A 23,596-nucleotide genomic window follows, 5' to 3' on the forward strand; every position below is an offset into this window, starting at 1 on the left:
CTCCGATTCTCAAATACCAATTCTTATTAAAATATTCTAAATATGAAAAAAAAAAAAACTAAAATTAAAGATGTTAACTTGGTAGAAGCAATAAATACTCCGTTAAATTTCCAAACATTTGATTTGAAAACAATGGTGGAAAGTAAAGAGATTTACGTGATTAGACATCTTTTGATCCAGTATTGGCTTCAAATATTCATATAATTACTGAAAGAAAATGGCCTTGCAATCCAGGAGATGCATTCCATATAGAACAGGGAAGAGAAGAGAGTGCAATGGAACATCAAGATTAATGGAGATAGCCAATCTTGCCATATCATGAGCCACCGTATTAGCAAAGGAATGGATGTTGTTAACTTCCTCTGTATTCCAACACAAAATCGAATCCCACCAGGGGGGATCAAGGTGGTGGTAGTCTGGCTATCCTGTGCATACAAAAGGAATACGATTTCAAAATCTCAGCGACAACGGTCTGATCGGAGTGGATGGCCATATCAATCTAGACTTTTAGGAACCTGTATAGAGGGGGTGAACGCCAATGGGAGATTATTGGATGATTTCAGGCCATTCAACAAAGTGTTGCAGAGACTGGATGTGCTCGATGCCAAGGATAGAGCATCGAGGAGGACGTGTTCATGAACCACTTGATTCCATTCGCTCCATATATTGTCCATGGCATTAGCTGCAAAGAGAATAGAAATATTATGAGTCGTTTCCAAGATTGACTGAAATCCATTCAACTATTTATATTCAAATGCTAGAAAATGTCGATGTTCAGCGTCCAAGGATGGCAGGATAAGTTATTGGTCCACTTTCTTAGTGGTCTTATAAAGTGCAGGTTTCTCACCCCCGAGCCCCCATAATTTCTTCTGTGTCTCTCCTAACATTCTCCCCCTTCTGCCTGCATTCTCTCCTACCAAATTCACTCTACCCCTACAAACCTGCCCTATCCCTCTAAACTCCAACCAAATCTTACCAAACCTTCCTCTTACCCTGATTCCCCTAGCAAGGGTCTCATCTCTTTCTCTACCTTCCCCAGGCCCAGCACTTGTACATACCTAAACTCATCTCATCAAACCCCCGTGTGATCAGAGACAGTCACCCCCTCCCCCCTATAAGAGATGCAGAATGGGGGCTCGCTCACAGAGAACTATTACATTCTACTATATAGAGATCAAACTTAAATAGCTGCGTATTACAAAACATCCCCCCATATACTTCCCATAGTAGAAATATATTCTCCATAACATTCCCCCTCAATCTGGACCATATGTACAAGCCCAACTTGCAAGAAACAAGCAAACTAAAACAGTAAAAACATACAGAAAAAAAAAATCTACTACCTCCCCCTCAAGCTGGAGGGGAGCAAACAATGACATAAAAAAACCAAACAGAAAGAAATCGTATTGATAAAGTCCCACAACTGGCTAATTGTTTTGAGAACAGGATTCACATCAGAAAGAAATCGTCAGCAGAAAGAAAGAACAAGTAGGATAATTTTTTGACAAGTTGAATCATTTTCATAAAAACTAACAGAAGGAACTCCAAGCTGAATAGAAAGCAACCACCAATAAGGGAAAAATGTACCTCTTCTATTTTTTAAGATGAACTAAAGAAGACTATGAGCAGCCAAGAAAAAAAAACAGTAGAGCCATCTGCCTGGAAGGATTTAATAGACAGGAACAATGGCTTCACAAAGGGAGATAGATCTAGAACTCAATTCACAAAGGGAGTTCAAAGCAAAAAGAGAATGGATGTGAAATGCTGGTAGAGGAACAATGGCTGTGATGCTAGCCTCAGCAGATAAAATATCAATTATAGCCTTAACGTTTAAACTCAATGAAATAATTTTTCCACTACGAGCTCAAAATGAGTAAGCTAGACGATGTTATAAAGTAGGCACGTAAATAAATATACAAATCGTCCATTCCTTTCTTATTAAATTGGGCCAGTAGACAACAGTTACATGAGACAACTAGGACCACCACAACAATGCTCTGGATTGGGGAGGACATCATGCGGGAAAACAATAACATATAGAAGATTTGATTTCTCATTCCACACCCAGTATTTAGTAACAGAAAAAGTTTACCTATTAAGCAGTTCTTGGATCATATTCCTACCATCAGCAAGTGGGTTCGTGTAGCAAACTTCCATAGCAAAAATGTTTTGCATGGCATCCACAGTCATCTCCATTTCTGCAAGGTGTTCTTTCCCCAATTGCCAAACAGCTTTCCCATCAATCACTCTAGCAATGACAGTCTGCCAAGATGAAAGAAGTACCTCATTGAGCCATACATTCTCAACACGTGAGAAGCAATATGATTAGAAGATAACAGATAATTCAAGACAGTTAATTCAACAAGACTTGTCAAAATTTGTGCAAAGAAGAGGAATGATCAACTCAGAATGCCTCTCTTTTGTACACAAACTTAGTTGCACCCCTTCGCACTTTTTAATAAGATGGACTGACAAATAAAGATCAACCAGAATGCATGCAAACAGCCAGGACAATAACAATAAGACTAATAACAACTTCTCAAGCAAAAGTAAATCATCTAGACTAATCATCACTTAGCCAAATTAAAAAATGCAAAAAATTTTTGCATAAAGGGCACTCAGGCAGAGCATGTGAAATTGTGAATTTGATATGCTTAGTTTGTCAAAACATTTATGAAAGTAACATCCCCACAACGGTAAGAAAGCCTTGGTTTCATTTTTTTTATACAGTATATTCATCCCACTTTACATCAGCAGCTAATGTAACATTCTGCAATAGGTGGGTAACAAGGTTTAAACCTAAATTCCCAGAAATCATAACCAGATCATTCCACCTCCATTAGTGTTCAATTATCCAGTCACAAGTCATATAACCATTCTATCTGTAAGGAAGTAACAGAACTTTATTCTGTAAGCAGTTAAAAATTGGATGTAAACTGACCCAGGATGAGCTAAAGGAAGCATTTAAAATCATGAACTTAAGAAGGCTCTCATCCAAGGCACTAAGGGCATTATCTGAACTGGTAGAAACAGCAAGGTCTTGATAAGAAGAATCAAACATTGACCCAAAGTTCTTCACTGTAATTCTATCATGGTTTTTGAAAATCCTCTCAAGATGATGAATGGCAGAGCTGCAGGCACTGTCATCTATCCCAGCCCACTTATGAGTCCAGTGGCTGCTTTCAAAAGCTCGCTGTGGGAGTTTTTCATGCAGCCGAAGCATGGTAGATGCTCTTTGGGCATTAGCCCAGCAACGACAAGATGACGACCCATCATCTACAGGGGGAAATAATATATAAAAACCAAAAGGAGATCAAGATCATACAAAAGAAAGTACGATGATAACAGCAGATAAGTCACTTGCAAAGCTGAGAACTCATGGAAAGTGAAGATTGCAACTTGCTAGGAATTTTATTTATGCAGTAATCACAGGAAGAAAAGGCTTGCTTCTGAATATTACCCAGCGGTCACTGAAAAATCAACAATATAAAAAATGTAACAATTAGCATAAACATCTTGTATGCCCCACTATATATTATTCATTTTGATAGGAAGCGTATGATGCAGAGAATTTGGTCTTGCCTCTCCATGTTAATACCAATGAGATTGAACCCAGGAACGACAACGTTCAATAGGAGACAGTTTCAGATTATGAATAGAGTACACAGATGAATTGCAGATTGAGTTTTTTCACATATCCTTTTTTCTTAAAGGAGATAAGGTAACCCTAAAATTATTTGAGATGTTCCACGATGAGATCCAAATTCGTTTCACCTTTTGAAAAAAAAGGAAAACTTCAATTCAATATACTTTGATGAATTCAAATAACTGCATCTTACTCTCCCCAATTGCATTTTCATACACTAGGTATTAGAGGTTCAATCTTTAGCTTTGTATCGTAACTACACAACTACAAAGCTCTCAGTCATTTCAAGTAGGTATATGCATTCAAAAAATGCAAATGATGCATAACAGCAAAAACACTACCGCGTCATATTAACATATGCCCAAAATTCCTATGATCTGAAGAACCTAACCAAATGTAACAAGGAATGCAAAGAACAATAAATGGAAAAAAGACAGATGAAGAGAGGCCTAAATGGTAAGGCACAAGACCATGTCACCAAAACTAGCTGGTGCACAGAACCCAAAAGGCTTGCCCTGGATATGGGAAGTGGACAGTAGTGTCAAGCAGCCACTGCTTTCATAACATTGACTAGACCTTAACTCTCCACAATCTCAACATCTTAAAATTAGACAAAAATAGACAAATAACATACCTAAAACGAAACAAGCAAGGGGAATGTCAACAACAGGTGGCCTGGACGCAGCTTTTGATAGTAAACCATCATATTTTACCTTCTCCAGAACCAGTAAATGGATTGCAACAACCTGCAATGACCAAAAGGTAAATCACAATTCACAGCCCTAACAGAAAACGAGTGCACTTCATCCATCAGGAACAAGAACCTTTTGAAACGGAGGAAAAATTAACCTGCATATAAATCATGTCAATACTAAGATATCAACTTACCCTGCAGTGAAACCGCATTGGCTTGCAATCTGAGCACTGACTCAATTCTGAAAACTGACCAGAAGAAACAGTATCTGGAGAAGCATTGCTGTAAACATCTGGTATAGGCTGAAAACTAAGATAGCTGTCACTGTATGGTCCACTGACAGCACGGATGGAGTTGATTACAATATATGTTACGGGAGTCAACATAAATCTATTCTTGCTCCTGAAGCCAAGGAACAAAGTTAAATTAAGTATGTGAGTACATATGACTTCAATAGATAGAGCTTGGGCCACAACTTCAAATTTGCCATTTTGGAAAAAATTATTTATTTGATCGATAATTTTGATAAAAAATTATGATTATGGAACAGTTATCTCTCTCACCACTGACAAAAATAAATAAAGAAAGATCTTAGAGCCACTACTTTAAGTCTACAACAGGAATAGATAAAGAAATCCATCTCGAACCTCATTTAATTTAACAATTACACTTCTCTCTTCTCACTCTGTTGACTCAGTTCATTTTTGTATTATTTTTGATAGGTAAAAATGAGGGGTGCAACATGAGGACTACTCAAGAGGTCACTCATCCTAGTACTACTCTCGCCCAAGCACGCTTAATTGCGGAGTTCTGATGGGATCCAGTGCATTTGTGCTGGTATGATCGCACCCTCATTTTTGTATTCTGAGGCAATGACAATCCCACCATATTTGCTTCTTCAAACTAACCCATTAACCATAATTCCATTTGCAATATACAATTTCCCCAATCATAGACCATTGCACGTTCTGCAAAGCAGAGGCTAGGAGGCAAACAGAAACCAGATTCATAGAAATAAAAGCAAAATAACACAAACATTTGAAAAAGGAACCACAGGCACTAAAAAGAAAGGACAATTCAATCTATAATATCAAATCACAACAGAACTAAGTGCATACCCCAGTTCAAGAACCCGATGAAACGTTGCATATGTTCCAGGTCCGAATCCAATAGGACAAGCATGCTTATTCAGGGAACCAAAAATCCTCACCTAATGAATTAATAAATGTAATGATATAACATGAAAAATATGTAAAAACTAAATCCAAAAAAAGAAACTAGAGTGAAATAGGAATTTACAACGTGATTGTCCACCAAAACATGAATACAAAAACTTTGTATAGTTCTCTGAAAGGATCTTGACTGTGGAACATCACTGTTTTCTTGGCTCAGAAGTACATCAATGGAGCTATCATCAGTGCTATGAACAGAAATCACTTGCCCCTGGAGAGAAGAAAACTTTCCCTCAGGAAACAGGCAATTAGGGGACCCAATTGACAGAGAAGCATTAGCAAGCTCTTTGGTTGTTAAAGTTGCCTTGGCTAGGCCTTCTTCCAATCCCTTAATATTTTCCTCAAAGAGATCTATTAGATGGGCCGGGAGACACAGATGAACATCTGAACAGGTTCTCAGAGAATTTTGAGTGGACACTTGGAGTTCAATTCGATCTTCAGACAGAACCTCATTATTTCTGAAAAAACTATCTGATGCAGGGTAGTATGATGAATTGTTCTCTGGGATGACCTCATCAGAAGCATATGAAAGACTCCACAAATGTGTTTCAGAAGTGACATGAACTTTGACACCACTGACGTCCTTGAAATTACAGAAAAAATCATCTCTATGATGCCTTGTTATGTAATGACCACCAATCTGCAACAACTGGAATTCAGATGAAAAAAACAAAAGTTCGATCACATTAGAAGAAGCACAATATAGCACAATCTTCTCATCCCCACAATAGGAAATTGCCATGAAAAAGAAAAGAAATCCAAACATACCTGATACTTGACGAAACTTTCGGACTTGAACTCCAACAGTACCTTCTGCATACTTGATCTGCAACTACCGCCAGTATTCAGATTGAGTCTTGTGCAGTGCATGATACCTGAGCTAACTGCTCTGTTACCATTAACACCTCTAACAGTAACCAAACAAGAAATTTCATAAGAATTCGAGTTGCAGCATCTTGGCTCTTCACTGGACTGAGTAGAAGAACAAGAACAAGCACTTAGTTCACTGCTAGACTTGCAGAACTCAAACATTACACCTGAACTCGATTCCCTGATCGATGCATGATCACTTTTACGTCTCTTGAGAGAGAGACGCTCATAATTTTCATTAGCACTATGTTCTGGGCACTCCTTCAGCTGTTCCCCTGAAACCTTTTCTAGATTCACTAGTCCATCTTCAACAAAATATAAATCCCAAGGCAAAACTAAGGCCTCAACATATAGGCATGACCTATCTGGAATAGCTGGATCACCATGTACCTGTGACATTACATGAAACTAATATTTTCATGATGACCAAAGTAATGAAAGAAAACTTTTCTTTTCAAACAATTAAAGTTGATTCACCTAGACCTTATTTGTTTTCTTTCTTTCCTCATTTCCAATTTGACAACGTAAATGAAAATTGCTTGGAGCATCTTCTAAGAACAAGACAACAATAATATAGAAAACACAGTTGAAATATACCTTGTACAGCACAGGAAATTTGTGTGTTACATAAAGCAGATGAAATGTTCCACCCTCAAGTTTCTTGAGATCATCCTTCTGGTCAATACTAGGATAAAAGGGAAGATTTTTGCAAGTCACTTCTGCCCAATGAAAATAAATATATACTGTTAAATTTATCTCTCTTGCTGGTGAAATATGCTGAAAGATGCTTCTGCACGAGAATGGCTCACTGTCAAGCAATCCCAAATGATCTACCAGATTAGGCGCACCCTCAATAACAAGCCTATAGTGAATTACCTGAAAAGCAAGAAAACGGAAGTCAATATGGAGACCAGAAAAATATAACTGGTGTATACAGAGAACCTCTTATCCCAGTCAAGGGAACTGCAGTTAAAAGAATGGAGAATAGGTTCCAGCATCATCACCGTATATGACCTCATATATACTGTTGGCATTCCATGTTGATGGAAGATCAGGTATAAGAACATCAATGCTACCAGTTACGTCAACCAACTGTAATCTTCCAGAAGAGGGAGAAATCTGAGCAGAACGTATTGTCATGATGATTAGATCAACAACAGTTCAAAACAAGATCGGCAACAGGTCATAACTTAATTCATGTTAAATTGTAACACAGAAACAACATTTAGGCAACATAACAAACCACTGCTAGCAGAACCCATCTGTTTAGAAATGAACTCCTAATTGGATAGACTCATTGAGATAATCACAAAGATTCAAATTATAGAAGAAAAATCAGATTGGCTACAGAAACTGTTAATTTGTTTTCAACCTCTGCCAACTTTTCTCCCTATGAATAAACAGCTGTATTGTCAGCCAATGGAGAGCATTCTGAGAGAGAGAAAGGATTAAGGCCTGGTTTGGTTTCACCAACCTTTCAAACCATCCCATCTCATCTCAACATCCAAACACCATTCAAACACAAACATTTTTTAATTTCAAATTTTCAACTTTTTCATCTAATCATTACCAAATCATTACAACTTTTCCAAACTTCCAAGTAAAATATAAAAAACAATTCAACTTTTTCAAATTCCAAAACAAAAATAATATTCTAACCATTTTTTAACTTAATAATTTTTTTATTCAATTTTTTCTCTTTCCTTTCCCAAAACCCCATAACAATCTTAACTTAAACCATTTCACTACTATTCACAAATTTCTCATCTCATCTCATCTGTGTAATCAAACTTGGTCTACAACTCTGCTTGAATTTCTTCAGAATCCACTGCTGCTACAGAGAGCAGGTGAGGAAAACTGGTGAAGGAGACAAACAATTTCCTGTTCTATTCTACAATGATTCATTGTGTTCATAAGGTTTGATCTTCTCTGAATGCCTAGGATTAAATATCTACGTGAACGCCTCAAAATCATAGATAAAGCAGAAAGTTTGTTTATATTTTATTACTTATGCTCTTGTCATTTTTTCTAGTCCTTTTCTTTTTGAATCAGAGGTTGCTACTGAGTCTAATTGAGATATGGATTAAGAGTAGAATTCTTTCATCTCTTTAAAAAGAAATTTGGTTATACTAGTGTTAGTCATATTAAACCTATAGCACCTGTGCAAATGCCCAAAACAATTTGACCACCCAAAAGTACTATCTATTTCTTTGCTAATTATCGACCTGACTTTTAGGGGAGGTTTGGATAGTGAGTTGAGATTATATGAGTTGAGATGAAAGTTGAAATAAACTATTGTTAAAATATTATTTTTTAATATTATTATTGTTTTGGGATTTGAAAAAGTTAAATTATTTATTATATTTTATGTAAGAATTTAGGAAAGTTGTAATGATCAGATAAGATGAGTTGAGATGAGTTGGGAGACTTTTGTATCCAAACCGGGCCAGTCACAAATGGTCTTTGCCCTCTATATTAAAATATTATACACTTTGCAACAAGGGATGCATCCTACTGCTTGTGTGCAGCAACCAAACCTAAAATTGAAGAAATTGATATAAACAAGTCCATAACGCAGTTTTTATAATAGAAACTAAGATAATGTATCATCTCAGATTACTAACCTTAAGACTTCCAAGCAAAATAATGCCAATATCGTCACTTGTAAGTATTTTCCTGACCGACCGTTCATATAATCTCCCTTCACATGATTGAAGGCTGAACAGGTTGTTTTCACACAGTTTCTTACAATCATTTTTTAATTGTAGAATTCTCATCCATGTGGCCTCACAATGATGGAAAAAACAAGATATGGGTATAACCTGAAAGAGTGGCAAGATCATCGTATTGGGTATACACACTAGAAAAAAAATACCATCCAAAAAGTAAAGCAGCTAATCCAAAGTATTCTAACTGAATTGATAGCCTGGCTTTACCAGTTTCAGACTATCAGAATACAGTTCACTACCACAGCCACAATGGTTGTGTTTAAATATTTCCATGAATACTCCATGCTGCCAAAAAGAATTCAATGCAGAATATAAGAAAAAAATTAAAAATATAATGAGTTGTATTCAATTATCTAACTGATAATTACCAATTTACCCGAGATAGAAACACTGAGGTAGGCAGACGTAAACTAGCGTACACCTGAGCCAGTCCTTCTTTCTGGTAACACCTTGCAAGTGCCAAAACCATCTTATTGGAAAACCGCATGACAATGGTAATCGAAATGAGATGGCTTCAAAATTAAACAAAAACAAGAAAATCTGTGACCCAAAGCTAGTAGATTACATGTTTTGTTCCCAAAATCTTCTTCTCAGATATTGTACCTGCAAACTTTTTCCTAAGGCATGAAACAAGAAGTAATACCCTGAAACCCAACCATTCAGTTAAGAGTAAATTATATAGAAACATGACATATATCAAAAACATTCTATCGAAATAATATAAGTTAGAAAAATAAACTAGGTATAGAAGCTTTAAGACAAATGCCTACCATAGTCTAGCAGAAAAGGCTAGAGACGCAACAAACTTGCCCAGCATACTCTCTGATTGTGAAACAATATGACACCTGTGGCACAAAGTTGGGGTTATTTTTAACACACACTTGGCACGAATGGACATCCCAAGGGAACTCAATGGTTTGAAGGGACAGTTCCATCATCCACAATGAGGCAAACAAAGATAACTGGCCTCATCACATATCTGATGGTTTGGGACCATTTAAGGCATATGTTCTGATATGGTTTAACAACCACATTAATAATAGTGAGAACAAAACACAAAAACAATGTGTGTGTGGGTGTATTTTATAAGTGACGCATGTTTTATTAGTAAAAAATGGTGTTACCCCAGTATAAAGGAGATATACAACAGATATGCCATAGGTGATCACACACACCCCAGGAACTCATCAAGATAACAAAATTAATTTTTCAGTAACCCGTACCCAGCTTCCAATGGGGAGAAGGACTCCACGATTATGTTAGTCTTGAAGCAAGCCCCAAGAATAAGCATTTTCTTCCAAGAAAATCTTGGATTCACAAAATGGACATTTCTCACGGATATCTACAAACGAGCCAACAATTGAAAAGAAATGAAAAAAGTCACAAACACAGACGCTAGCAAGAAATATCACCCTTTTTTTGCTTATGTGTATAATTGGATACATTTTTTTTTTTTATAAGTATGTGTTACAATGTATAATTGGATACATTGTAACACAAAAATAAATTTGAGGTAAGAAAACAGTTATTTCATTCTTACTTACAAAAGCACCAACCCTAAGGCTATGGGGCTGAGAAATTATATGATCAGTAAGTAACAGCCACACTTCATTATCCAGCTCGACAACCATTCCTTGCATGTACACGCCTCTGATTATGCCCTTATACGAACCACATTCACCCTTCCCCTTAATTACACTTCTCTCACACGGTACCCGATTGTCGGATAGCCCTGGTAAGTGCAAAGTAGATTTCTCCGTTGTTACATACATCAAACGAGACTCTTCCTTGTCAAAATATATCAACTTCTTCTTCAAGCCCAATAGCGTAATAGCATTACCAATAAGTTTCATAATCACGGGATGCCACGATGAAGCGGAACCACAAAAATATACAAACCAGGCTTTGTTGTAAGAATGGCTCCTACTCCGACCCTGTTCTTGAATTGAATCATTCAAAGCCATTGCCGCAGTTTTGCAAGTACATACTTTACACTCGCAAGCCAAAACTTGAAGCAAAAATCCTCTTAAATTTACCGAAGTGCTTGAACTTAGACCCATATAGCATGGAACTAAGGTAACAGGGCTTACTGACTCTAATAAGCCGTGAATGCGGTACCGAGCTTTGGAACTGTCCTCAGAGGAAGACGAAGAGCCGGAAACCAATGGAAACAAATCGACATTCGAACACCGGCCGAGTCCGCCGCTCAATTGCGGAAATCCCCATTTGATAATCTCCAAGAACCCGGCGCCAGGTTTCATGGGAACGAAATTCCAAGCAAGAACGTTGATTTCCTTCCCAAGAATCCGCAAATCGAGGTCAATAATGTCGCAGCAAATCGTAGCCGAAGTGTCAGAGAATCGGAAGCAGTTGTTGTACGGGCAACGAAGAGTAGGGTTTGGAGCGAAGGCAGACTCGTCGGTTGGGAGAGTTAAAGTTCCGACAATGATGGCGGGGTGGTCGAGAGGAGTTAGAAGTTTAGGGTTAGGGTTAGAGCCGGTGGGATCAGGAGGTGATGGGGGCCGGCACGAGGGCTTGAATCTTTGGTTTTTTAAAACGGAGAGTTTGGGGAGAGGACGGGCACGATGGGGCGAGTGGAGAGAGTTCGTGGCGGTGAGAGGACGACCAAGCCGGAGCAGCTCTGCGATTGTGAGGACTTTGGGGTCTTCCATTTTCTGTTGCCTCTGTTTACTACTCGCTGGCTTTGATCCCGGGGGAGAGCAAGAAAACGAAAATGACGCTCCAGAGCGGGAACATAGTGACTGCGGTTTTAAAAAGTAATGCTAGATGTCGTGTGACACTTGCTGTACGGTCATTTTTTAAAAAAAAATTGAATTTTATTATTAAAAAAAATCGTCCTACTCATAAACTTCACACTTATTTTTAAAATATATTATTTTATATTTTTATCTTATTTTATTTACAAATATGTCTAAAATTATTTTTCGGATAAAAAAGTAAGATGATATATTTTTAAGTAAGTGTATAAAGTGTGAAACTTATGTCTAAAATTTTTCTTAAAAATATATATATTTTAAACATATTATATATATATATATTTAATTTTTTTAAAATAATTATATAATAATTATATTTACAAGAAATATGATACTTACGAACGTAGTGAGTATTGTATAAGTTTTTTAAAAAGATGAAAAGATGTTAAATTTATATAAAAAATTATTCTTTAATAATATATCATAATTTTTTAAAAGAATTGTTTTGAGGACTCTATAATTATATTTAATATTATTTATTTAGAAAATTTTTACTTAGCCACCTAGCCGGTACTCATGATCTTTCCCTCTCTCATTAACCCAGTTGTCAATTCGTTCATATGTGGGAACCTTGATAAGATCTTGATTTCCATTATAACCTCTTTTTTCAGTTGTATTCCATTTTCAGGTGATTTTGTTAGGAAGCTCGTGGAGGAACGATGGCGGGAGCTAGGAATTAGATGTGAAGCTCTGGTCAGAGAAGCCACTGGAAGAAACTGAAGAGGAGATGAAGATGAAGTTCGAAGTTAGTATAAGGATTTTATGTTTGAAGTCTAAAATACAGTCGTTTAGCTCTTATTATGTTTTTAGATATTGAAACACAGCGTTCAATTTAATTGAAATGCAGCGTTTCCTATCTTACTGTTTGTATTTTTATAAAAATAGTGTTGGTTAGAATCTCTGACATCCTTAAGGTATAGGAGGTGGAGGACGTGATGAGAATATCTGGAAAATTATCAAATGCTTTGATTTACGTCTGACTCTCTTCAGCATTTCTACAATCAGCTTCCATCCATCTCTTATTTCCATTGCAACAAACCATTGTTACTACTTCCATCATTTCCTGGGTACATAATAATACATTACAACAATTCACCATAGGTTCCTAACAGATTTTCTATAAATTTTATATTAGCTCTAACAACTGATAGATGGTAAAATACATGCATGTATCTGCAAATTGAGATTCACTAGAATGAAAACCCTTTTGTTCTTTGCTTACTCATAGTTTTTAGAAACTATTCGACACCATTAATTGGTCCCACCTCATGGTCTTAGTCTTCATCTTCCTCTCCCTTCGATTGTTTTATTTTGTCACAAAAATGTGTATGAAGAACTTCAAATTTCTGTAAAGTTTGGTTCCTGGCAATCTATATTAAGAATTTGTTATGGGTCTTTAAAATCCTAGTTATTCAACTTTTACAAATCACAAAATATAAATAATATTAAAAAATTACATTCTACCAATATTTTAATTTTATAATATTTTTATCCAATTTTTTCAATCTTTTTCTCCAAAGGAAAATGCTAAATGTACTTAATAAAAACTTACTTCTCCACATGTCAGTTATTGATATGTTAAAAATCATAAAACTTGAAATTCAAAATTAGAATTTCAAAAGAAAACTAACAAAATGAGTGTTGTAAGCTGTAAAAGTAAGAGTGAAATTATAAATACATGTAACACTACTCTTTCTCAAAATATCACAAAATATTTTAACTCAAATCATTTTCACCACTATTCATATATTATCTTACTACTATTCACAGATTTCTTATCTGAATAACCAAACAAGACCTGGCATGCGGCTTGCAAAAGAGGTTTCGAGGATCAAAATCAATAAAAGATGAAGATGGAATGTAAAGGGGTTGAACAAAATGTAAAGGCAAAAAAAAAAATGCCACTCGACCAGGGGTAAAAGATAGGCACTTGATTATATGAATTGTGGGAGTTACTCAACGTGATCAAGCCACATGCATGATTGAAGGGATAAATTGAGATGCCACTCAATAATGGGATAACAAAAGCCACTCGTCTAATTGTCGATGTCACTCAATAAGACCAAGTCAAACGCTTGAGATTATGAGAAGGAGATTAGTCAACTTCAAGAGAATAAACGTCAGAAGTTTGAAATCAAAGGGCACTGATCAATTGAACTGCAATAACTTTACCTACCAGAATGCACGTACCTTATAATATGATCATGAGTATAATGTAAGTCATGTCACTTGGTCCAAAATTCATTATAGAAAATATATATGGTATCTTTGATCTATTCAAAGTAAACGAAGATGAAGACAAATTAATTAATGAATACTGTGTGTCAATATATAATATTCATCTAAGATTTTATAAATGTAATCAAGCTTAAATGTCTTTATAATATATCTGTCACTTAAATGAATCTCTAATTAAAATATGACAAATTAGGAATGACCGCGTCAAAAGGATAATAAATACTCACTATAAAAAATTTGTTTAATTGTGACTAGTTATTTTCTACAAAAATGATAATAAATAGCCTTAAATAGTCGTTCGCGTTGCAAATAATCTGTCACAAATACTCCCAACAACATGTGACTTGTCAATGAGTGGCACTACAACCACCGAAAAAGTGGTCCGAAGAAGTATCCCGAATAGTATATTTCACTTTTTAAATTTTTTTAATTATCATAAATATTTTTTTTAAAAATAAAATATTCATTTTTAGTGTCACTACAACAACATGTGACTTGTTAATTGTTGCTGGCATTGCAAGTTTTGACAACTAATATATGTATATTTTTGTTTTTGGCAGGCACATTAAATTAAATATCATTACAATTAATTAAGCATTCGTGATCCTTTTAGAGTTGAAAATTAACAAGTTATTAGTTGGCTGCTTTCATCTTATCATCCCATTCATATCATATAATAATTAGCAAGATTCTTATTCTGACAGCTTGACAGCTTGAATCTTATATATATATATATATATATATATATATATATATATATTAAAACTTCCTTCTTGGCACTGCATGTTCAAACCTAAACATGGGGGTGCCTACCAGACTTGCTTTTTCTCTTTTCTTCTTCATTAATGTTATTTCTGATACGATTATGTTGGCCAAGGCACAGATCAACACGACATTAACTCCAGTTAATGTGGGTGTGATTCTGGACATGGATTCGTGGTATGGGAAAATGGGGTTCAGTTGCATCCAGATGGCTCTTTCCGACTTCTATGCCTCTAATAGTCTCTATAAAACCAGGCTGGTTCTTCATGTCAGAGACTCCAAAAGGGATGTTGTTGAAGCAGCTGTTGCAGGTCTCTCTCTCTCTCTCTCACTCTCACACACACACACACTCTAGGGTTCCATTCCTTTCTGCACTGATTTTAGAATCATATTATTAAAGGCAATAAAGTAATAGATCATGATATAGAGCAATTTCATGTTGTTATATGCGTTCGCTCTCTCCATTTCATATTTTCTGTTGTAACCCTTTGGTTGTAGCCATGGACTAACGAGATCAACTGATTTTGAATGTGATATTGCCATATTTTGATCTTTCGTTTTGGAACACAGCCCAAAACCTGATTAAAAATACAGAAGTGCAAGCCATCATAGGGCCACAAAACTCGATGCAAGCCAACTTTGTCATCAGTCTTGGACAGAAAGCTCAGGTGCCCATTATATCATTCTCAGCAACAAGCCCTTCTCTTACTTCACTTAGGAGTGAGTACTTTTTTCGAGCCGCTCAAAATGACTCAGCTCAAGTGAAAGCAATAAGTGCAGTTGTTAAAGCCTTCGGATGGAAACAAGCCGTGCCCATCTACATAGACAATGAGTATGGGGAAGGTATCATACCCTTCTTGATTGATGCCTTGCAAGATGTTGATGCTCGTGTTCCCTATCGGAGTGTCATTGCTCCATTGGCCACAGATGACGAAATTAGTGAAGAACTTTACAAGTTAATGACAATGCAAACTAGAGTCTTCATTGTGCATTTGTCACAGAATCTCAGTTCTCGGCTTTTCACCAAAGCGAAAGAGATTGGAATGATGAGTGAAGGTTATGTTTGGATCGTTACCAGTGGGATAGCCAATTCCTTAAGCTCGATAGAACCTTCAGTACATGACTCAATGCAAGGAGTATTGGGTGTAAAGACTTACATTCCCAAGACAAAAGAGATTGAAAATTTTGCAGTTCGATGGAAAAGGACATTCCAACAAGAAAATCCCAATATTACCAATGTTGACTTAAATGTCTTTGGCCTATGGGCTTATGATGCTGCTTCAGCACTAGCCACAGCAGTTGAGAAGGTTGGGGGTGAAAATCTTGGTTCTGATCAACAGATGAATGCTTCAAGCAACTTAATTTCCCAAAATGGTCCAAAACTTCGTGAAGTGCTGTTGGAAGCCAGATTTAGAGGCATAGCTGGGGAGTTCAGCCTTCCTAATGGGCAACTGAGATCATCAACTTTTCAGATAATCAATGTGAATGATAATGGAGAAAGAGTAATTGCATTCTGGACTCCAGAGAATGGACTTAGAAGGAAGTTGAATTCAATGAACAGTACAGGCGAATATTCCACTTCGATGAATGATCTAGGACCCATTATATGGCCAGGTGATCAAACCTCTGTCCCAAAAGGTTGGGAAATTCCAACAAATGGAAAGAAGATGAGAATAGGAGTTCCAGTGAGTTCCACTGAATATGTTAATTTTGCACATGATCTTAGCACTAACACAACGCATGTCACTGGGTATTGTATAGATATCTTCAACGCTGTAATGGAATCATTGCCATATACTGTTCGCTATGAGTTTATTCCTTTTGCAAAGCCTGATGGTCGAATTGCTGGTACTTACAATGATTTGGTCTATCAAGTATTTCTCGGGGTCAGTATTATTAATCTTCATCTTATTAGACTCTATCTCTTAGCTTTCTTGATCATTTTCCCTATAGATTTCACTTGCTATCTAAACGAAGGCACTTGTTCTGTTAATAGAAATAAAGAAAGTAATTAAAGAGATTTTTCTTGACGCGTGCATGCAGAAGTTCGATGCTGTGGTTGGAGATACAACAATCATAGCAAACAGATCCAAGTATGTGGATTTTACATTGCCCTACACAGAATCTGGAGTATCAATGATAGTACCACTCCGAGACAGCAGAAGGAGAAATGCATGGATATTCTTGAAGCCTTTGAGCTGGGACCTTTGGATTACGAGCTTTTGTTTCTTTGTTTTCATTGGCTTCGTGGTGTGGCTTCTTGAACACCGAGTAAGCGACGATTTCCGTGGGCCTCCTTCACATCAGATCGGGACAAGCTTATGGTATGCCTTCTCCACCATGGTTTTCGCACAGCGTAAGTTCCCACTTCCCAATTTTCTCGCATCCCTTTTGATTGCCATGAAAAATATACTTGTATGAATTGCATCTCAAGTGCCTTATTAACTAATTAGTATTAATGATGCAATCAAGTTCTATTCTAAAACCCTTTCAAATTTATTTACAGGGGAGATAGTGATAAGCAATTGTGCTAGGTTTGTGGTGATCATATGGGTTTTTGTGGTGCTCATACTTACTCAAAGCTATACTGCAAGTTTGGCGTCCCTCTTAACAGTGCAACAGCTGCAACCAACAGTTACTGATGTTAACAAGCTTATTAAGAATGGGGAGAAGGTTGGCTATCATAGAGGTTCTTTTGTTTCTGGAATCTTACAAGAAATGAAGTTTAAGGAATCTCAACTCAAGGAATATGAGTCCAATGAAGGATGTGATGAGCTTTTGTCTAAAGGAAGTGCAAATGGTGGTATAGCTGCTGCCTTTGATGAAACCCCTTACATGAAGCTATTTCTAAGACAATATTGCTCCAAATACACCATGGCTGCATCAATATACAAAACTGACGGATTTGGCTTTGTAAGCTTTCTCATTTATCATTTGCATGCAGTTTGTTTTTGTTAGCCTATAGTTTCCCAAGCAGATTTCGTTTGTTTTGTCATGACTTGCAGGTATTCCCAATAGGTTCCCCTCTTGTAGCCGATATTTCAAGGGCGATTTTAAAGGTGACCGAAGGAGAGAAAATGAAAAAGATTGAAAGTGCATGGCTACATAAACAAACCAATTGTCCAGACTCCTCCAACACCCAAGTTTCTTCTGACAGTCTCAGCCTCGCTAGCTTTTGGGGCCTATTTCTCATTGCTGGTGTTGCTTCCTTATCAGTTCTCATCTTCTCCATATCTATGTTCCTTTACAAGGAGAGGCAACACATCTTCATACCTTTTGATCCAGATCAAGGCTCTATATGGAGTAGATTATGTCATATTTTGATGATTTTCGATGGAAAAGACTTAAGCTCGCATACGTTTAGAAGGAAAGCACTGCAAGACCAAAGGAGCATTGATAGTGCGCATTGTGCAGGTGCAAGTGAAGCCTCAACAAACATTAAATGCTTTGCATGTACATCAAGCTATTCAGCACAGACAGACAACCACCCAGCTATTTTCCTGGAAAGTCCAGAAACACCTTCTAGAGAATATGGTGATCCTAGTACAATGAATTGTCAATTATCTCAATTAGCAACATCTATTGAGCTAGTTGGGTACCCAAATCAAGAGAGACAAAAACCCATAGAAATAGATCTTAAAAACAGTTGAAAATATATGCATTTCCTAGTCTTATCATAGTTAACCATTATACCACTTTTGTATAGGGTTCGTATTCTTTGTCTATATCATAGTGGTGGAGAAATAAAGGCATATATATAGTTGATTTGGCATCTAGTAAGGAATTATTGACCGTTTCTGTAACGCCCCGTACCCGAGGGTCCGGAGAGTTAACTCATGTCACTAACAAACCTGTCTCTCCCAGCACTTAAAACTCCAAGGACTTCATGTTTAGCACACAATTCATATTTTTCCAAATAGCCATAACAAAACTCCATAAGTTATCATTACAAAACATAAACCAAAAGGGGTCCACAATCTCCCAATAACCTCAAAAATATAACAATACACCTTTAGGTATCACTAGGTCCAAACAACGTAAAGTACTTCAAATGCTCAAGTTAAATCCATCTACTAACAATGGTACTCTAGAGTACCCAATCCTTCCATCCATATCTAGCCAGCTTCAATTCTATTCCCGACCCCCAGCTGGGAAATCAATATCATCTGAAAATATATGAAGATAAGGGGGGTGAGTTATCAACAACTCAGTAAGCAGAGAACATATACTAGCATGTAAACATGAGCCTTTTCAGAAAGTTCAATATGCCGAAACAAAACATTTTATTTTTATATGCAGATCTCAGAAAACGTGTTATCAGAAAATCAGAGCGACTTTTCAAACATTTCATACTCAAGTCAACAATTCATATTTGAGGATCTATTTCATATTCAAAAACGCTTTGGCATAACATAACTGAACATATTCATCTTGTCATATCATATCATATACCATGTTTAACCCCCGTGGTAGGGTTGTGCTATCCCCGGTGGCCAAACCAGGCAGTATCATGTGGTGAACTTCCCCTTTTTCAATCTCGGAGCCCCGAGTGTGCACACAGGAAAGAACACGTAAAAAGACCACTTTGTTTCCAAAGTGGGTGCACTCATATCATATCATGGTGGTACCAACCATATCACGTGAACAGTATCATCATATCAGAACCATATTCAGAACAGATAAGTATGCCAAAGTTTTATCATATCCATATCATATCAAAACACGTGCGAAACATATTCATATCATTTCTATTTGATCAAAAACAGATCCATATCATTTCATATCACATGCATAAAAATTTCATTGATATCATATTCGCTCTTCTGTATATTTCAGAAACATGTCAAATATTGCTCATGTCTACACAATGCATGTCAGAAAATATTTTCTCTTTTTCGTTCAGATTTCATGAGTGATGCAAATAAACGACCGAGGTTGAATTTTTCTCAAGTTTTCATTTCATCACAAAATATGTAAAGTTTTCAAGAAGTCAACCTCAGTCTCGATAGTTCGTATAAAACCTAGCATAGGAACCCCGCTTACCTGGACTTCTTAGCTTTTCGAAAAATTTCCTCAGAAATGCCGAACTAAGAAAATTTATTCGTCACCTACAAGATAATCACGTAAATTTCCATAAGTCTCCAATTAATCTCGTATTTTGATATTCAAGCCTACCGCTTCTAAAATAGTCCATTTTTAATTCCTCAAACTCAAAATTCTCATTATTCTCAACATACCAGCATCACTTTCGAAACTCATCAATATCCGACTTCGACTAAACATTTAATTCTAACTTATTTAAGAAAGAGAATACAAAGTAACATAACTATAATAAATTCATGCATCTACGCCTAAATAAAACACACTTTACAATCCACGTATCATACTTATGATTTCAAATCCGAATTACATAACCTAACTTAATTAAGCTAACACCCCAACACTACTTTGGAGGCGCACTATAAGAGAACAGAAAATAAAATAAAATAAAATAAAACAAAACGATATTATTTTCTACTATTAATTTAATATGATTTTACATATACATCCGTATATATATATACCTACATATATTTACACCAGAAAATCCGTATATATATATATGTACATATATAAATATATATATATTTACACCAGAAGAAAACAAATAAATTTACGTATACATTCATGCATATATATATATATATGTAAGTACACGAGAAAAAGAAAACTCACTTCACACGGTGCGGCGGAAGCACTTACGGAGGGTAGGGATAAACACGGCGGCGTGGAGTTGGGGCTGGCTACGGCGGACGAGAGTGGCTCCTAGCTGCGAAGCAAGAGAAGGAAATGAGAGAGAGAGAGACACGGTGAGGGAACGAGGGAGAGAACGGAAGGCAAGGATCACCACTGTGAGTGGTGCGAGCTCACCGTGGGATGAGGCAGCGTGAGGCGGACCTGGGTGGAGGAATGACCTCGCCGGTGGTTTCTGTGGAGGCACAGCACGGTGAAGCTCTCGGTGGGGGTGATTGCAGCGGCTGTAGGATGCTCTGTTTTAGACAACTAAAACAGGGGATTTTCGGGGCTTGAAATGGAGGCTACGAAAGCGTCGGGCGGCGGCTACGGGCTGAGCTTCCGCGTGGCTAGATCCGTGTGCGTGGACTGTGTTCGGCGAAGAATACTGCACTGGCCAGGCTGTGCGGGTGGTTGGACAGCTGAACGAGGCTTGCGGTTTGATGCCTTGAGGGTAGGGAACTGATGCAATGGCCACGGTTCAAGTGTGTTGAGGCGTGAAATGAGGGCTGCGGCACACGAACTAGGGTTGTAGTTGCTTCATATATATATATAGACCAAAATAGAAAGTAGATCAAACCTAAATAAAAGGGAAGAAAAACATGCACGAAAATGGAAACGAACCGTGCGATGCGCGGCATGGCGTGAACCCGTGAAACTATTTCTGAACATGTGAACCCCGTGCATGGGTCCAGTAATGCTGGGTCTTACAGTTTCTCACGGAGACGTTTGTGAGAATGAGTCTATTGCTTAAGAGTCCTTGAAGTGGTCCACCACTATTCCATCACGTTCATAACTGATCCCATGAAAATAGGATCACATGGGACACGTAACACCGAAGCTTGATGGAGGTTTCGGCTATAAATACAGTGTTTGGCCCCCAGACTCACTCACTCAATTCCCTTCAGTATTACACCATCTAAATAGAGTGGAGAAGAGTTTGAAAGCGCCAAACACAGTGAGAAACGCAACAAAATAGTGAAAAACATCATTGGTTGGAGATATTATTCTTGGCATTAAAACCTATCAATTCTTGTTTCTAAAGTGTTATTCAACATTATAGAATTATTTTTAGTCTAACAGTTAGTATTAGAGCAATATAAACCTCTGCCTTGGTGTTTAAAATTATTATGATTGATTAGGATCCCATAAAGAATATTAGGCATTAATTGTAATTAATTATACTTAATATAATAAATTTTATCCCACAGGAATTTTTATTATATTTTTATTATTAATTAGGATAAAATATCAAGTTATTCATAAATTACTCACATGAATTATGAATTAAGTAAATAATTTGATAGTTTTATCATAAAAGTTTAAGATAGAATATAAATCAAATCATAATATACCCTTTAGAATTATGAATTAAGTAAATAATTTGATAAAATTCTATCATAAAGATTAATTGGATCTACTTGAATTAAAAATTTAGCCCACGTTCAATTTTATATCATTAGATTCAATTTTTAAGCATGATTTACATTGGTAAAACATGAATATTTATTTAGGTCTCAATTTTAATGTAAGCATGTAATCTATATGCAGTTACACAACCTACAAATTTCTCTGATATTCGTTATGATATCCCTGAACTTAAGGGAGATAATTATAAAGTCTGGAATGAGAGAATTCTTCTTCATTTAGGGTGGATGGACATAGATTATGTTACTAGGAAAGACGAACCACCAGCACTCACTGCTACTAGCAATGCAGCGGGCATCGCACTTTATGAGCGATGGGAGCGATCTAATCGCCTCAGCATGATGTTCATTAAGACTACAATTTCTGCGGGTATTCGTGGTTCTGTCGATCAGCATGAAAAGGTCTGAGATTTGCTAAAGGCCATTGATGAATAATTTGTCACTTCAGACAAGGCACTAGCAAGCACCCTAATCATGAAGTTCTCATCCCTAAGGCTCACCAGTGTGAAAGGTGTGCGTAAGCACATCATGCAAATGATGGACAATGTGACTCAATTGAAGAAACTCGAGGTTAAAATGTCGGAGTCCTTCCTGGTGCACTACATCTTGAAAACCCTCCCGCATCAATATGGACTCTTCAAAATCTCATACAACACACATAAAGATAAATGGTCAATTAATGAACTCATGACCATGTGTGTTCAAGAGGAAGGGAGACTGATGATGGAACAGGGTGAAAGTGCAATACTGGCAACGCATGGAAAGGGCAAATCTCAAGCCAAACTGAAAGGAAAAGGCAAAATACCTCCCCAATGTGGTATTAAGAAAGATTCCAGGTGTTTCTTCTGTAAAAAGAATGGACACATGAAGAAGGAATGCGCCAAATTCCAAAAATGGCTTGCAGACAAAAGTAATCCAACTTGACTTGTTTGTTATGAATCTAATATGGTTAATGTCAATATTAACACATGGTGGATTGATTCTGGATCAACAATCCACATTTCAAATTTCTTGCAGGGTTTGCAAAACCTAAGGAAGCTAGTGGGAAGTGAGCGAAGCATCTTATCAGGAAACAAGATGGGCTCACATGTGGAAGCTGTAGGAACTTGCTATTTAATTTTATTTAGTAGTTTTATTTTAAAGTTAGAAAAGACCTTTTATGTTCCAAGTTTCTCTAGAAACTTGATTTCAGTTTCAAGACTAGTACCTTTTGAATATTCCTTTAATTTTTTAAATTCATCATTCAGTTTATTTTATAAATCTGATTGTGTTGGGAATGGTACTTTGTCTGATGGTCTTTATTGTATTAATTTACAAAACAATACCACTTATGATTCAATGCATGTTCACACTGGCACTGAGATATGTGTTATTAATGAGGATTTCTCTAAATTATGGCATCGGAGATTAGGTCATGTCTCCATAGATAGAATTAAAAGATTAGTAAAT

General features: G+C 36.7%; 2 protein-coding genes and 1 non-coding gene across 6 annotated transcripts; 1 reads left to right on the forward strand and 2 right to left on the reverse strand.

Moving 5' to 3' along the window:
* Nucleotides 1-103: 103 nt before the first annotated feature.
* Nucleotides 104-11,895, reverse strand: LOC109010304 (CST complex subunit CTC1). Of its 4 annotated transcripts, none has more exons than XR_001999186.2 (18): nucleotides 10,716-11,895; nucleotides 10,395-10,513; nucleotides 9,942-10,016; nucleotides 9,737-9,815; nucleotides 9,548-9,610; nucleotides 9,379-9,456; nucleotides 9,067-9,264; nucleotides 7,457-7,561; nucleotides 7,040-7,318; nucleotides 6,341-6,832; nucleotides 5,640-6,221; nucleotides 5,459-5,550; nucleotides 4,535-4,742; nucleotides 4,281-4,392; nucleotides 2,942-3,276; nucleotides 2,093-2,262; nucleotides 516-682; nucleotides 104-425 (listed from the first exon to the last, which is right to left on the reverse strand). XR_001999186.2 is itself a non-coding variant. In XM_018991086.2 (18 exons), the coding sequence occupies exons 1-18, from the start codon at nucleotides 11,841-11,843 to the stop codon at nucleotides 679-681; spliced, it is 4,029 nt and encodes a 1,342-aa protein (XP_018846631.1). In that variant the 5' UTR covers nucleotides 11,844-11,895; the 3' UTR covers nucleotides 104-678. The 4 variants fall into 4 exon arrangements, 3 of the variants coding, with proteins under 3 accessions (XP_018846631.1, XP_018846630.1, XP_018846632.1); XM_018991086.2 differs by having other exon boundaries at nucleotides 104-682; nucleotides 7,040-7,161; nucleotides 7,252-7,318; XM_018991085.2 differs by having other exon boundaries at nucleotides 104-682.
* On the reverse strand, nucleotides 5,073-5,191 carry LOC118348799. Its single transcript, XR_004801807.1, has one exon. It is a non-coding gene; the product is annotated as a 5S ribosomal RNA (ribosomal RNA).
* A 3,090-nt stretch (nucleotides 11,896-14,985) lies between the features above and the next one.
* LOC109010275 (glutamate receptor 2.3-like) lies at nucleotides 14,986-18,683 on the forward strand. The gene is made up of 5 exons (XM_018991051.1): nucleotides 14,986-15,259; nucleotides 15,519-16,834; nucleotides 16,992-17,304; nucleotides 17,455-17,861; nucleotides 17,954-18,683. Exons 1-5 carry the CDS (start codon nucleotides 14,986-14,988, stop codon nucleotides 18,596-18,598), a joined length of 2,955 nt encoding a protein of 984 aa, XP_018846596.1. The 3' UTR covers nucleotides 18,599-18,683.
* The last annotated feature ends 4,913 nt before the right edge of the window (nucleotides 18,684-23,596 follow it).

Source organism: Juglans regia, chromosome 6 (assembly GCF_001411555.2).
Source record: "Juglans regia cultivar Chandler chromosome 6, Walnut 2.0, whole genome shotgun sequence".
Classification (NCBI taxonomy): domain Eukaryota; kingdom Viridiplantae; phylum Streptophyta; class Magnoliopsida; order Fagales; family Juglandaceae; genus Juglans; species Juglans regia.

Excerpts from the sequence above, each read along its gene's own strand:
- LOC109010275 (XM_018991051.1), top strand. The coding sequence starts at position 14,986 with ATGGGGGTGCCTACCAGACTTGCTTTTTCTCTTTTCTTCTTCATTAAT. Across the intron at positions 15,260-15,518 it reads TGTTGAAGCAGCTGTTGCAG|CCCAAAACCTGATTAAAAAT; the intron begins GTCTCTCTCTCT and ends TTTGGAACACAG. Across the intron at positions 17,862-17,953 it reads AAACTGACGGATTTGGCTTT|GTATTCCCAATAGGTTCCCC; the intron begins GTAAGCTTTCTC and ends CATGACTTGCAG.
- LOC109010304 (XM_018991085.2), bottom strand. The coding sequence starts at position 11,843 with ATGGAAGACCCCAAAGTCCTCACAATCGCAGAGCTGCTCCGGCTTGGT. Across the intron at positions 10,514-10,715 it reads GCCTTAGGGTTGGTGCTTTT|ATATCCGTGAGAAATGTCCA; the intron begins GTAAGTAAGAAT and ends GCTCGTTTGTAG. Across the intron at positions 6,222-6,340 it reads AAAGTTTCGTCAAGTATCAG|TTGTTGCAGATTGGTGGTCA; the intron begins GTATGTTTGGAT and ends TCTGAATTCCAG.